We start from the raw sequence: 14,513 nt of genomic DNA on the forward strand, positions 1-14,513 counted from the left end.
ATACTGGAGGCGGGTCATTTCTTTCGTTCTACGTTTTGGAGATACCCCCTTTTCAGGTCACTGCATAGCGTTCTGTTTGGCGTTGTCGAGGGGCAGCAGTTGTTACTTTCTGCGCACGATGATACCATGACGAATTTGACCGCGTTCTGCGGCCTGACGATTGAATCTTGAGTAGCTTAATCAAGTCGGCATGCTTTTTGCTCTGGGCATGCAGACAGACTCCCCGCTATATCCGTTCTCGATTTCGATCCGCGCCGTCAGGAGCCCGTTCTCTGCTTCTCGTAATCAATGCTCGCTAAATTGAATATCCATCCCAGTGCGCTTCCATCGACCTCCATATTTTCACCCACTCATGCTATCCCTCATACCGTCAACCGTAGCCCACTGCTCGCTTTGCCAATCTCGCAAACCTCGCAGATCGGACTGACGGTTCCCTTATACTTCGGCTTGAACTTGATCCCAGTCAACGGACAGCTCACGCTCGCGTCTCCAGCGTAGATAGGCGTGTACGAGGCGCCGCAGATGTCGAACTCCGTGAAGCTGTCGAACTCGATCTCGATGGCGTCGGTGGGGCCGCGCTCGGCTCGGGCTTTTACACTCTTTGCCTGTGAATGCAAAACACGTCAGTACATCTGCAGTTCGGAGGAATAGGCCGAAGGTTGATTGTGAACTTACCGTCTCCTTATGCCTAGCACTCGTACCCTTCTCAATCAGCGCGTTCGCAAACCCCAATGCCGAACCCATCTGCTTATTGCGATTCGCGAAGTTCATCGCGCTCAACCACGTCAAGGTCCGGTGTTGTGGCTCCATCAGCTCAAAGCACGTAAAGTATGCCGAAAGCTCAAGCGCGCGCTTCTTCTTCTCCTCGCTCAACGCAGTAATATCCGGACTTGTGCCCACGAGCTTCCGCCGCTCGAGCTCGATACTCATGGCGAGGATGTACTGCGCCGCTTGCTGGATCGATTGCTGCGCTTCCTGCACTTGGGCTTGAGAGCTCATGGCGTTCACGGTGAGGAGGTAGATGGCCTTTCGGAACGCTGGAATGCCTTCTTCGAGTTTGTTGGCTACCATGGCCCTTTTGCCTGCAGCAAGCTCGCCGGTCTGGATACTTTCCAGATCACGTGGGATGAAAGGTAGTATTTTGCGGGAGTCGGTTTCGTTCAGAGTCCGTCGCACGAAGTACACCAGAGGCGGCATGCCTGCGTTAGCAGGCAGGAATGTGCGGCTCGCAGCGTAGATATCCATAAAGCGCTCTTCGAGTGGCACGAAGTTTACTGCTCCGACCTGCCGATTGAGCAAGTTCATGGCGCTGTCAAAGCTGCCGGCTGCTGCGTGGTCGGCTGCGAGTGGGCTATTTCGCGTCCATAAGTCGGCTTCACTGCTCGCCGGGGCGCCTGCGGTCTCTGCGGCGACATCCACGAAGTCGTCGGCTTCTGGATCCGCGGCAGCGTCGTCACCCATGTCCCAGCCTGCCGCCGCATCCTCGTCTTCGCCTTCTTCGCCAAGGTGACCATTCGTTGGCGCATCTTCCTCTGCCATGAGCTCATCTCCCACAAACCCATTCGTTTCTGGCACTGGCGCGTCTTCTCCGTCAGCCATGAGCGCCTTCTCGAACGAGCTAGTACCCGTAGCCCGCGTGGGCCAGTTGTTCTTGAATGTCGGCACAATGGCTTTCGGGGCCTGCACAGGCTTGCCCAGACTTGGTAGACTGACCTCCTCCTCCTGCATACCGCACGCTTCAAGAATCTCCTGGCATTGATCGTCAAGTCCATAAGCCTTTGCCGTGAGGTATGCGAGGGGATATTGATCGACCTCCTTGAACATCTCGATTCGGTTCTGCACATCGCTAAGATAGAGCGCATTTTGGAATCGGCTCGTCATGTCACCTCTGCTTTCTGCGATCTTCTGCATTCTCCGCAACTTGTCTGTATCGCCGGTGGCAAGGTACAGGAATGACAGTTTGTCGAAGTTTCGTAGCTTCTGGTAGGTCATCTCTACGACTTGGTGGTTGCCGTGCGCCAGCGCCTCGGTACTCAGTCGTTGCCACAGCTTCGGTCTGTCGAGCTGCTTCGCCATCTCGACCGCGACATCCAGGTTGCCACACTCGATGGCAAGCTCGAAGCGGGTTTGCGGATCTTGCACGAACTGCAACGCGATCTCTGGATAGCCTTTCTTTTGTAGGTATGAAATGATGCTCTGGCCGACAAGACTTGACGTCTTAATGATGTTGAGCATCTCGTCGTAATGTCGCTTGACCAGCGCGAGCTTGAAGCGGTACTCTGTGGGATCGATAGTGAGGATCTTAGGCTTAGCTGCGCGGTCGAGGCAGAAGACACTGCGGCCTTTGACGCGCACAAGGTAGACGGTGTGTTCGAGGGTGCGGACGATGCCGTTGTCGCCGTTCATTAGCGTGTATTTGATGTGGTTGAGCGTGGAGTACAGCAGGACGCCTGCATCGTCCCATGTCGCGGATTTGATGCGTATGGTTTCATGCAGCGTACTCACTTGTTGCAGAGATTTCGTGACGATAGTGACATTGTGCTTGCTTAGCAGCGCGGCATGAAGACCGTCCGCGGAGTGGACGACGTACTTGACGCCGGCTACCGCGAGCTCAGCAAGCTGCTTCTTCTGTTGTATGTCGTAGAGATAAACCATAGTGGGAGTGATGAGCAGTAAGCAGCCAGGACCGCCGAACACCATGTCCGTGGTGCCTGTGGGTGGCTTAATGGTCTTGGTGGTGGAATTAGACAGGTCTTTAATGTCTATTTGCTGGTTGGCTTGATTGAAGACGGCGAAGCGATTGCGGGCAACGAAAACTGCTGAGCTCCCTGTGCCGCGTTGCGTGTTAGAAGGCTCTACTGCTCCAGAAGCGTCCTTAGGCAGGTTGATTAGCTCATACGCGCCGCTGTCCGCGGGTGTGGTAACCAGTATCGAGCGTTCGGCAGGGTTGTACGACATGGTACGCGGCGGCGTCCAAGCACTGCCCAGCTTCTTCAGGGACAGCAGGGAGGGGCTTTCGACGTTCTTTGTGAAATCGTATGACCGCACATGCTTGTCCTTAGTGATGAAGAATAGCTGGTTCTGCTGCACGGCACTGGCTGGCCGCTCCCGCTCAAGCTTGAACACCATCACTCCGTTGTCATGACCCGCTGCAAACAGGTTGATCTCGGGGTGTGCTGCAATGACCCAGAAGCGGTCGTTCTCGCGCTTGAATGACTGCACTGATGTCCGCTTATTCAAGTCCCAGACTCGGATGGTCTTGTCCTCGCCAACGGAGAGGATCAGGTCTTGGTGCGGGTGAAAGAGGCAGGCGGAAGCGTTCTGAAAGTGTCCTCGGCACGTGTCGACTTCCCACGCCTTCGTCTCGCTCATGCGCCACAACTTGACCAGCCTGTCATCGCCTGCTGAGACGATGAGCGGTAGTGTGGGGTGAAAGGCGACCCAGTTAACGCCGCGATCGTGACCCTCCAGCACGAACTTGACTACTGCGTCCGTGTTGCCAAACATGTCTGCCTGATTCTGCCCCGTTCGAGCCATTTGGTCTTCGAAGGTCATGGAGGAAGGTGCTGAGTGCTTCTTGCGCAAGCCTGATATGTCCCAAACTCTGACGGATTGATCTAGTGAGGCGGATACAATCAAGTCCTCCTTTGGGTGGAACTGTGCGCACATGGCGTAGTGGTTGTGGCCAGTCATGGTGCAGACTGCATTCAGTCAGCATGTCATTTGCAGCTCAGCAGGCGCCGTCTGCCTTACTTAGCGACCTATTCTGCCAATTCCATATCCGAATTGTCTGATCGTCCGAAGCGGACAGGATCCAGGGCAAGTCATGGTGAAAGAAGACAGTCCGTACGTAGTCCAAGTGGCCATTGAGCGTAAACAAACATCTCCGCGTCTGGTATGACCACACCTTGATCTTGTAGTCGTCCCCTCCGGACACGAACAGCGGCTGCGTTTTGTGGAAGTCGATGCCTCGTACCGGTCCGTCATGCTCCTCGAAGCGATCTATGAGTGTGCCCATGCGGTAGTCCCATAGTTGGATGGTGGAAGAATGCAGCGAGACCAGGATCCATGGTCGCTTGGGGTGGAATGCTATACCCTTGGCGCGCGACGATTTGGACTCGAACTTGGTGAGCATGGGCGCGGTGGAGGTGGAGGTCATATTGGGCTATGGGGACGCGGAGGGAGCAGACGCTCCAGACATTGATCGATCCAATGCAGGCCTTCACCACTGATTGACCGGTCCCAAGCTATTGCAACAGCTTTCAAATGGCCTCTTCTCGTTGTATAATAAAGGTGTAGACTGAGGCCCGTCAGTCGCAACTTGTTCCTATCCACCTCCATATTTCCTGGTTCATGCCTTAGGCTTCACTATACCCAGTGTATCAGAGCTGTCGCTGCACCGCCACCATCGCCTGCAGGCTACTGTCTGTCTGCGAGAAGCATTAGTTTCCTTGTGTTACGGAACAAGCGTAGAAGGCGTGAATGCAACGATGCATTCGCTTGCCCTCCTGCCTCCCTCTCTCCTCGCTCTCGTCTCTCTAGCTTGGGCACAATCAGCGCCCCTACACACCACTCTCCCCTCAGGCTTACGCATCGACTACACCACTCCGGCCCGGTGCTCCCGACCTTCGCAGAATGGCGACTCCATCAGCGTTCACTACCGCGGCACCCTCGAGGACGGCACGCTGTTCGATGAGAGCTACAAGCGCGGCCAACCCTTCACCTTCACCTTAGGAGCCGGACAAGTCATCCGAGGATGGGACCTAGGCCTGCTCGACATGTGTCCCGGAGAGCGGAGGAACTTGACGATACCTTCGGATCTCGCATATGGCAATCAGGATGTAGGAGGTGTCATCAAGGCTGGCAGCACGTTACTGTTTGCGACAGAGCTGGTCGACATTGTTGGAGTCACGGAGGAGTTCGTCACTTTGGGCGACCCGACACCAACGGCTGATGTCCTTACGGCTATCACCGGCGGTGCGTCTGTTACGACTGGGGAGGACGGCATCCTTACCATTGCCACTGCGCCGGCGGACCCTCCCGAAGGCGACAACGTGCATGAGGTCACCGACGACAAGCTCAGCGCCACACCCTTGGAACCACAAGACAGTCCGGACGGACCGCCTGAAGAGCCTCCGCAGGCAGAGTGCCATCTGCTGGGACCGTTCGCTCTGCTAATCCAGGGCTTGCTGGGCGCATTCGCCTTGCTCTCACTCGTCTTCAAACGGTACCGTGAGAACCCAAAACGACCGTGGCGCATCTGGTTCTTCGACGTTAGCAAGCAAGTCTTTGGCTCTATGCTCACACACGTGCTCAACTTAGCTATGAGCATGCTATCGAGCGTGGACATGGTCAATGCGGCAAAGAAAGCAGGCGTGACGTCTGCCATCAACGATCCAGAGGGCCGCATGCCGAATCCCTGCAGTTTCTATCTGCTGAACCTAGCCATTGATGTAAGTGCTCTATTGCCCGATCCTCGACACCCACGTGAGCTTGACGTCTTCATGAATTGCAAGTGCTAACTTCGGCCAGACTACCCTTGGAATCCCTGTGTTGTACCTCTTGCTGAAGGTACTACACGCTCTCTTCTTGCACACAGCCGTTGCAAAGCCGCCAGAATCAATCCAGTCCGGCCATTACGGTCCGCCAGGCGGCCCGCCCAAGTGGTCATGGTATCTCAAGCAGCTCATGATATACTTCATAGGCCTAGTCTTCATGAAGTTGTTTGTCTTCTTTCTATTCGCGGCAATCCCGCAATTGCCTTGGATCGGTGACTGGGCGCTACGCTGGACAAAAGGCAACGAAGTGCTGGAAGTCACGTTTGCTATGTTTGTCTTCCCATTGGCAATGAACGCTGTACAGTATTGGGTGATTGACAACTTTATTATGGACAAGAAGCAATCGGGTCAGAAGGCTGGCTATGAGGAGGTGCACGCGGAAGACGATGATGCGGGTGGTGATAGGTCTGGTGCAGTGCGAAGCGAGGACGTGGATGACGAGGATGCTGATGAACATGCTGCGTTGGTAGGGAAGAGTCAAGCGGAGGCGGCACCTATCGAGGAGATCAACCCTATCGCCCTTGACGTGGGGCGTGGAGGGAGTCGGCGGCCGAGTCCATCGAAGGACGACTAAGCTTAATAGGTCAACAGCGACCTCTATTACCGTTCACCTGTACGCTTATCACGTGCCATATGCGCTTGGCTAATAACGACTTGTTATTGCGCATGTCACTTGGCCTATACCGACTTGACGCTACGTGTGGTTACGCGCCGAAAGAACAGCGAAAGGCTTACTCTTAGTCTGTCCTTATCGACTCCTCCAAGCGGAACGGCATCGTCAGCAACCCCTGCAGCATGTGCTTGTATTTGGGTCTCGATGTCAACCTCACTGCCTGCTGCTTACCATCGCATGTGGCCCTATAGACGGCGCATGCGGGGAAGAACCTTATGGCCACCCGCAGCAGTCGAGTCGACCTCACTTCACCAAACAGCAGAGGTTCACAGCTTCCTTCCCGCGCCGCCTTTTCGTTATCAACTCCTGCTTCGCACCGACCCTCTACTCTTCACACGTCAGGCTTCGGTCCCCTCACTTCCCACAGTTCAAGCGTATCAACCCATTTGAGCAGCGCCACTATGGCGGGCACCTCACATCGCGGCGCACAGGTGAGATGGAATCACGAAATGCGCCTTACCTTGTGTCTCCTCTGGGAGCTTGAGACGGACATGAGCAAGCGCCTGGCAGTCTTTAATACGGTCTTCAAAGACCACCTGGACGCTTGTGGACTTGCGGATGGCGCGACGGTTACCCGTCTGCGCGTGCAGTACTGCGAGCGCAGCAAAACGCCCTTGCCGAAGTGTTGGCAAGCGGTCACGAATGCGAGCGAGGTCGAAAGACAGGCCATGACGATCAAGATTAGAGAAGCTCAAGCTTCTCTGGGTGAGCTGCCGTCAGCTCCACTTGCGAGATCAAAGGTGCCAAACCCCCCGACTTCCACATCGATCAAGAAGCGTGCGTACGTTCAGCTGCAGGACATCGCACCTGGCCAGTCAAAAAATGAATCCCCGATTCCGGTCAAGCGTTCGAAAAAGCGAGTCGCTATAGTCCAGGTGACCGCACATTCTGCCTCAGTGACCGTCGCGCCGTTCACAACCCCACGCACACCGAAGACGAGAAGAGTTGATGCAACAGTCCTTCATACCTGTTCGCCCTCTGGTCATCAAGTATGGCTGAGACCTGATGAATATGCAAAGACACAGCTGGACTGGTCGCATGTCGACGAAGCGTCGATCCATTTGAACCTCAGTGGATTGCTGTTTCGATACTGGTATGCTACTTTACAAGCATGCTCCGGCTTTTCTACGTCAAAATTGGTACTAACCGATCTAGGGACGAGAACAGCTCGATCAAGCTGGAGAACGGGTTCATAGCATCACATTTTAAAGGCTACAATATCGACCCAGCGCCTCTGCCGTCGATCAATAGCCGTCACTTCCCCTGGGCAATGTTTCATACGCACCTTAACCGGACTCGATTCGAGGCGGAAACCATTAGCACGAGCAACTTCCTGGTCTGGGTTTTCAGGCTTGCATTGAAGATGCGGCAGAAGGGGGCGCGCCATGGCCGTATCACACTTATCAATGCAAGCGCTCTTGACAGAGATCAAGTCTATCATATGCCACCTATAGTAAGCAAATCTGGCCTGCTATAGTCGGTCGCTAACATTCGACCCTTTAGCACAAGGAGCTCTGCAAGAAGTACGCGTTCGAAAATGGAGCCCAGAATTATCATGGCAGCCATGAGTTCCAGGTCTATTATCGGATACCGGCCGAGGCCGTCCTGAGCACTATAACTGTAGACGAGCTCGCGGATCTGTGCTCCAGGTGTCCCTCTGTGAACGCACTAGGCTTTGCCGTCCTTGGCGCGAGCCGCGACTATCGCACCAAGATCCGTCCCCAGCTACAAGACGCTAAGGTTGCGCTGACGCCGAAGGTGGTGTGCGCAATCGCTAAGATAATCTCTACATGCGGACTCCGACCCGCCGCTCGAGTTGAGCACATTGCGCAGATTGCGCACATGGTGTCCGATATCGTGCAGGGCTTCGGCCTGTACGTCAACTACAGTACCGCGACTGAATGGCGCCAGATCTCCGCTATATTCGCATGGGAAATGACCAGGACTGTAGACAAATTCAGCATAGATCTGCAACAGAAGGAAAGCCTCCGGCTTGCGTTCCTGGACGGGGTACGTTGGTCCTGCGGACCATTCAATGCGCGGTACTCAGTAGAAGGCGTTAGCGCCACGCAAAAGAGAGCAGCAAGGCTTAGCCTTGCTCAGCCTCTCCACATTCTGCTAGATGAATTGGCCTCAGTGAAGTCCCACCTAACAGCCTACGCCGGCGAGCACAGTGTCAGTCCGCCTCCGAGCCTGCTGCGTAGCGGCGATAACAACAGTGAAGACTTATCTCTATCCGAGGATGACAGCGCCGAAATCGTGTACGACAACGACGGCATTTGCGACATACAGGGTCTGTAGGGCTAGCTAAGAGATGACGTCCGAGCAAAGGCATAGTGCTAACGTGTCAGTCCCGGAGATTGGTCTCTCATGCGGAATGCGGCTGTCGGTGCTTATGCCTACATATCGGACCTGGTTGTTGGGATGTCAATCCCCGGGATGGGCGTTGGATGGCGTTATCGAGTCTGAGATACGGACTGCAGAGCGCAGTAGTGTGAGACCTAACAGTCAGCACATTATCTGATCATGCGCAAGTTGCAGCTACAACTGTTGTACAGTGGTACGGCCGTAAATGCCGCGGGTCTATGACGCCGTCGATGCAAGCAGAGTACATGTAAGCAAGAAGCAATGCGATCCACCCATGCTCTGACCACAATAATGGCCTGGTATCTTATTCGCTCGCAAAGTAAACGCAATGCTGCAGGAATTCGAGCGCTAGCCACCCAGATGCTCGATAAAGATAAAAGCTGTGACAATCCGTCCATCATAACGCCGTTACCGATGCTCGAGTATATCCGTATATCGGGTGATCTTGACAAATCCAATTAGATCTGCGTAATGTAGCCGCCGTGCGAAGTCGTGATGTTTGATGTTCGTTGTGGAAAGGAAGCCCGACCATCTCCGAGAAGTAAGCGGGCCTGGAGTGTCTTTAAGTTTGGCTTGAAGTCGCAAAACGCGACATGCTTTCGGCTAAAATGCATTTGGCAAGTCCACGGCGCCCGGCCCTTGCGATTCCATCTCCGCTCTTAAGCATACATTCGATTTGTACATTCGATTTGGAATCTTAGATGGTCGCCTGTCTTCACCTCGCTCAGATCCGCTAGATCCGCTCTGGAACGGGCCTCGGCCCTTGGGCCGGCGGGTCTTGGACCGGCGGGTCTTGCTCCGTCGTGCTCCAGTCTCAGGGGTGAAAGATTTGCAGCCCGCATTTGCTGCATCAGGTCATGTAAATATCGCAGCGCTGCAGATTCCACGACTATTGGCTGTACAGCTACGTGCTTGCACTGAACGAATGCGTCGCGCTCATTGGCTCCACCTCGTTCTTGTAGATCGGACGTTCTTCCGACGGCACGCCGAACAGATGCTAGAGATCGATGGGTAAAAGGATCAGCAAGGTTTCGGGATGGCGAAGTCGTGTATGCAGTCTGCTTACCGTTCGTATGCGCTCGAGGATCTGACAGTCGTGCGTGCACGTCGGGGAGATCCCCCTTAGCTTTCTCAGGAATCCAATTGTCCTCTCGAGTAGTTCCGGGAACTCTTGGCCTCTGGTCTCAACGAGTCGACGTAGCACGCGGCTGTGCCACGTTGCGGAAAGCACGAGCATATTGCCAAATTGTCTAATGCACGTCAGTGACGTGCATGGCAGGGCTGCAGGAGCGGAGCACTTACGCATGAGCGGTGCCATGAATGCTAAGGAAGGTCAGCGTTGTCTCAGACAGAAGATGGTGTTGCGTACTTAGTCACGATCAGCCGGTCTGGCACACCATCCAGCGCAATAGTGCTTTGCATGGCAGCTGAGACACAGCGCATAGAAGCCTGCCAGACCTCATCTTCACCCATCCCTTCAATAGCCTGGAAGAGGTGTATATCTGCTTCATCGCGCGGATTGCCGTGTATGTCTTTGGCCACGTCTCGCACGCTCGCATTGGTCACCGGATCTTTGGAATGAGACATGATATGCAGCGCGTAGTCCAGAAAGGGTCGATTCACGATGTAGGCCGCGCCCCAATACTTCGCGCGTAATCGTGCGGAGAGAATGTCCGCAGCCGGCGGATCTGAGTCCTCCCATCGTAACGCTGGTGGAAGTCCTTGCCGCCAGGCCCTGAGGATGCTTTCGTGGCCTTTCAACATGCCCCTAACCTGTTCGAGTGACTGATTGAGGCACGCTGGGCCATACATATCCCGATGGACCTGGTTGAGTCGACGTCGTAAGAACATCTGTGATGTGTAGAACAGGAGTATCTTGCTGTAGTCATCGTCCCGTACTGCCGGTTCCAGACAGCTGTAGCTTTCCTCTTCCGGCACCTCGAGCGGCATCAGAAGCATATCCTCGATATCCTTGATGCCGCTGGATGGCAGGCGCATTTCAGCGAGGATGTCGCTTTCCAATTGAAGGCAGGTCCAGGAAGCAAGCACGATCAGGTTATGTCGCTTGTCTCTGATCAGCTTCTTGCCACGTTCAAGCTCCGCTTTGGCGTCGCCGAATGCATCCCAATAGTGCTCGTTATACAGCTGGTGGCGATCAAGCAGACTCCTCAGTGCGCGTCCGGCCATAGCATACCAACCTAGAAGCACCGACCATGAACGTTAGCAGGATCTCAGACATTTACCAGGCTTGTGCTTGAAGAACGTACCCATGCTCTCCTTGACACGCGCTAATTGACCCTTGTAAAGTCCAGCGAGCAGGAACATCTGTGCGTGTACGAGGTCATTGCCGTCTGCTTGAGCGCCTAGAATCTCGGCAGCTTTCGCGTAGTACGCCAAACCTGGAATGATATCCAGATTTCGCGCGCCAGCAAAAGGCACAATGTCGGCGGAGATTGAGGACCTCCGACTTCGAGAATATTGACCGTCAACGGGTGGAGTAGGATGTGTAGTCGGCGGAGCCGAGTTCGGTGACCTTGGGGACTGCTTGAAGCCTGAAAATGTCGGTGAGCTAGTATTGAGCCCTTGCACACCAGTGAGCTGATGCGATACTTTGGCATTCGCCACTAGCCTGTTCTCCGCCACGACGGCTGGGAGGGGATCTCGGTGTTGGCAAATCTTACCCAGCGCCAGCACGAGGTAGACGATCGCGTTGCCGGGTGAGTGTTCGGGGATTGCACGTTCGCCGGACTGATTGCGCGTGTAGCCGTCGTTTGCAGAGCCGGCAGATCGCTGCCGTTTGAGCGGGCGATCAGAATCAGAGTTTATATGGTGTGAAACGAACTTTGCCGTAGTGGTACGGGTGGTACTGTAGCGCTTGATGAACACCTCGACCAGCGTCCGCAGGCGCTGGCGATCGAGGAAGGGATGCATGATGTGTATATGTTGCATATAGCTCGCATAGAGGTCGGTAATGGTGCTGGCGTCGAGATCGAGTGAGTTGTCCGGTTTGAGACCACCCCAAGAATGCAACTCCGATCGCTTGATGTCGGAAGAAGAAGGAGTTGGCGGAAACCCGGTACCCTGCAAAGCGAGGACAAATCGTTAGCATGGTCCAGATAATAGATAGGCCTTTGAATACGCACCCATATCCCTTCGGGTGGCGTGGGCGCGCTCGGGATCATTCCTTCGCCGCTACTGTCGCTCCTAGCAGGACTGGAGGGTGCACCAGGTTGGGTACCGTCGTTCTCATCGATGCCTTCGCCCCGAGTGAAAATCCTGAGAATGCCACGATCTTCGGCTGCCATGACATAAGATTCCAGGTGCTCGATACCCGCATCTTTGAAGAGGTTACCAACGCTTGGCCACAAAAGTAGAAGCTTGTGTGGCGCAGTGCGATGGTCTTCCTTCAGTCCGGTGCTGGCTTCTTGCTCATGGTCATGTGACGGGAGTTGTACATCGCCACCTTGCGTAGGATGTGCAGTGGCACGCTCCACCTTCCGCACTCTCGCGTCCATCACGTCCATCTTAGTAGTCAGCGCCTCCAGAATGTTCGAGTGCGACTTCATGTAGCCGAGCAATTGCTCCATGTTCTTGTCCGTTTTGGCGGGTGGCGTGTCACGATACTGACATGTTAAAGTATTCTCCTTGCAGAAAGAACACGGTATACCTTCGTCGCATTTCTGCTTCCGTTGGCGACATTGTTCGCAGGCTTGCGTCGCCCGCATTTGCTTCTTACGCTGTCCTTGTGTCAGACTTGCAGTCATCGGGCCGAAGGTTGAAGCATGCGGAGGCGGGTACATTGGAGATGGCTGTGGCGGTCCTTGATACTGCTGGTGATGGTTCTCCATGGGTGGAGGAAGGTACTGAGGCTGATGTTCGTGGTGCACCGCCATTGGTGGCGGTGGGCCCGCATGATGGTGCGCAATACCATTCGTTGGCGGATACCCATGGTGTGGTGGGCCATGGTCCATGTGCTGCGGCGGAGGTTGAGCACCGTCTACTGTCCCGGACGGATACGGGCCTGCTTGTGCGGGTGTCGTCGGAGTTCGTTGTTGGTGCGCCGAGTCGTGCGAATATGTCCTGTTTACTGGCGCAGGCGTTGCGTGCCCACTTGGTGGCTGCTGGTTGTACGAATATTGCTCTTGCGCGTCACGCGATTCGTGAGGTGGAGGTTGCCCTTGGTTGATAGGAGGGAGGTGAGGCTGTGTCCCGGGCGGTGGATGTCCATACGCTTGGTTGTAATTGATGGGCGGCAGTGCGGGAGGTGGGTAGGAGTATTGCGGATGTTGCGCCGGTGGCGGCGGTTGAGGGTATGGATGAGCAGGATAAGACGGCGGCGGTTGGGTCGAATTTGCGCGGGAGTCTACGATGGACGGAGGGGGTGGAGGAGCAGCGTATGGAGGTCGCCGCTGGTCCATCCTGGTAGCAGAGCCATACGGTCAAGAACGAGCAACGTCAGACAAGTTGAGACGGCGGGCGGGACAGCGATTCCGCAAGTCAGGCGCTGAACATGATGGCGACGCCAGGCTCGAAGTGGAATCGCAATAGGGCGGCCAAGGTTGACAGTGCGAGACAAGGATAGTGGAATGGCAAGGCGGATGACATAGAGTCAGGCACCGGGTGTGGATGCCCAGCAACGAGTGGCAGACCGGCGTGATGAGCCGGAGCTATGTCAAAGCTACTGTCGATTAGACTTTTCCAGGGGCACGGTATGTGGTATTGTGGAGTGCGCCGTCGCCGCCCATCTAAGATCCCACTTGTACTGAAGTACCAGGCGGCGTCAGCAGGGTGGAGGCAAGCGACAACCGCGGCACTTCGAGATGGCGCAGAACGTCTCCGGACTTAAACAAGATGAGACGTTCGGGCCGAGAGAATGCGACGGCGACAAGGTACGCTGCGCTAGCGCATTTCTACACCGATACGATGATGACGCTTGACAGATACCGTGCGACTGGTCGCCGCGGAGGTAGCGAGTACATACAGATGACATGACAAAGGGGGAGAGGCTGCTGCACCGAGAGGGTTGTCAGCACAGTGTATCTGTCGTGCACAACCCTCGACTTTCTCCGGTCCTGTGCTTTGTGAGCTATAGTATTTTTCCGATCACGGCCAGCCGCAACCCATAGCGACACTCCACGTTGCTCGATAGACACGCCACCGAGGGCGCCCCAGCGCAGCCACTCTCCATTTGCAATTCTATTTGCCGACCTTCTATATCCCTACCAAGTTCTAGCGCCCTTTTTAGCATGGTAGTTGACAGTTGCATTCAATTTCCGCCCACGTCCATAGTATTTAACCGAGAGACACCTGACTCGTAAATGTCCGTTCGAGGTATGCATCGTACCGAGGTACAGATTGCACGGAAATTCCGATGGGCGATTGGTCTAGCACTCCTTGTTGGTGCGCTCGTATGCCCACCAGGTACAGTAAGACCTGAGATAACGGAGTCTGTCGTTTCAGGAAGGACACTTCACCATAGCTTGATAGCTCTGCATTGCGTTGTACTCCGTATGCCACGTAACCGATTGGGGAGTCCACCGAATGCCGTGCACATAAGCACTGGCCTTCAAATCAATCGGTTACATCGTTCACACGCTGCATAAGGATCAGAACCATGTATGATCTGAAACGACTCGGGCTTGACGGTCAGAGCTTCCACTCGCCCCGCCGCTCTCATGCTCCGAGAAATTGTAGTCAGCGCCTCTCCCCTCCGAACTGTCGACGCGGTCGAGGGCGGGACTGCACAAGGTTATGCTAAACTCGACGTGTGCCTGATGTTTCATTCAAGCTTGCCTCCAGACATAAGCTCCCTGATGCTGAGGAGGAGGAGGAAAGTACAGGATGATTCAGGCATCAATAGCGAACCATGAAATCGCGCAGGGAGGCTGCGGGAAGGGCGTACGTCTCCATGGGGC

General features: G+C 55.1%; 5 protein-coding genes across 5 annotated transcripts; 3 read left to right on the plus strand and 2 right to left on the minus strand.

Moving 5' to 3' along the window:
• Positions 1 to 11: 11 nt before the first annotated feature.
• Positions 12 to 4,268, minus strand: BAUCODRAFT_34527 (uncharacterized protein). Its single transcript, XM_007678605.1, has 3 exons — positions 3,754 to 4,268; positions 676 to 3,701; positions 12 to 605 (listed from the first exon to the last, which is right to left on the minus strand). Exons 1-3 carry the CDS (start codon positions 4,157 to 4,159, stop codon positions 363 to 365), a joined length of 3,675 nt encoding a protein of 1,224 aa, XP_007676795.1. The 5' UTR covers positions 4,160 to 4,268; the 3' UTR covers positions 12 to 362.
• A 222-nt stretch (positions 4,269 to 4,490) lies between these two features.
• BAUCODRAFT_148638 (uncharacterized protein) lies at positions 4,491 to 6,132 on the plus strand (the record flags this gene model as incomplete). The annotated part of the gene is made up of 2 exons (XM_007678958.1): positions 4,491 to 5,453; positions 5,533 to 6,132. 2 exons carry the CDS (start codon positions 4,491 to 4,493, stop codon positions 6,130 to 6,132), a joined length of 1,563 nt encoding a protein of 520 aa, XP_007677148.1.
• A 314-nt stretch (positions 6,133 to 6,446) lies between these two features.
• Positions 6,447 to 8,849, plus strand: BAUCODRAFT_24775 (uncharacterized protein; the record flags this gene model as incomplete). Its single annotated transcript, XM_007678543.1, has 5 exons — positions 6,447 to 7,324; positions 7,387 to 7,684; positions 7,735 to 8,524; positions 8,583 to 8,725; positions 8,790 to 8,849. 5 exons carry the CDS (start codon positions 6,447 to 6,449, stop codon positions 8,847 to 8,849), a joined length of 2,169 nt encoding a protein of 722 aa, XP_007676733.1.
• A 653-nt stretch (positions 8,850 to 9,502) lies between these two features.
• Positions 9,503 to 13,016, minus strand: BAUCODRAFT_123059 (uncharacterized protein; the record flags this gene model as incomplete). The annotated part of the gene is made up of 6 exons (XM_007678959.1): positions 9,503 to 9,595; positions 9,665 to 9,848; positions 9,901 to 9,921; positions 9,968 to 10,796; positions 10,866 to 11,679; positions 11,742 to 13,016. The coding sequence occupies 6 exons, from the start codon at positions 13,014 to 13,016 to the stop codon at positions 9,503 to 9,505; spliced, it is 3,216 nt and encodes a 1,071-aa protein (XP_007677149.1).
• A 1,257-nt stretch (positions 13,017 to 14,273) lies between these two features.
• Positions 14,274 to 14,468, plus strand: BAUCODRAFT_123060 (uncharacterized protein; the record flags this gene model as incomplete). The annotated part of the gene is made up of 1 exon (XM_007678960.1): positions 14,274 to 14,468. One exon carries the CDS (start codon positions 14,274 to 14,276, stop codon positions 14,466 to 14,468), a length of 195 nt encoding a protein of 64 aa, XP_007677150.1.
• Between the last annotated feature and the right edge of the window lie 45 nt (positions 14,469 to 14,513).

The sequence above is a fragment of the Baudoinia panamericana genome, assembly GCF_000338955.1.
Source record: "Baudoinia panamericana UAMH 10762 unplaced genomic scaffold BAUCOscaffold_7, whole genome shotgun sequence".
Classification (NCBI taxonomy): Eukaryota; Fungi; Ascomycota; class Dothideomycetes; order Mycosphaerellales; family Teratosphaeriaceae; genus Baudoinia; species Baudoinia panamericana.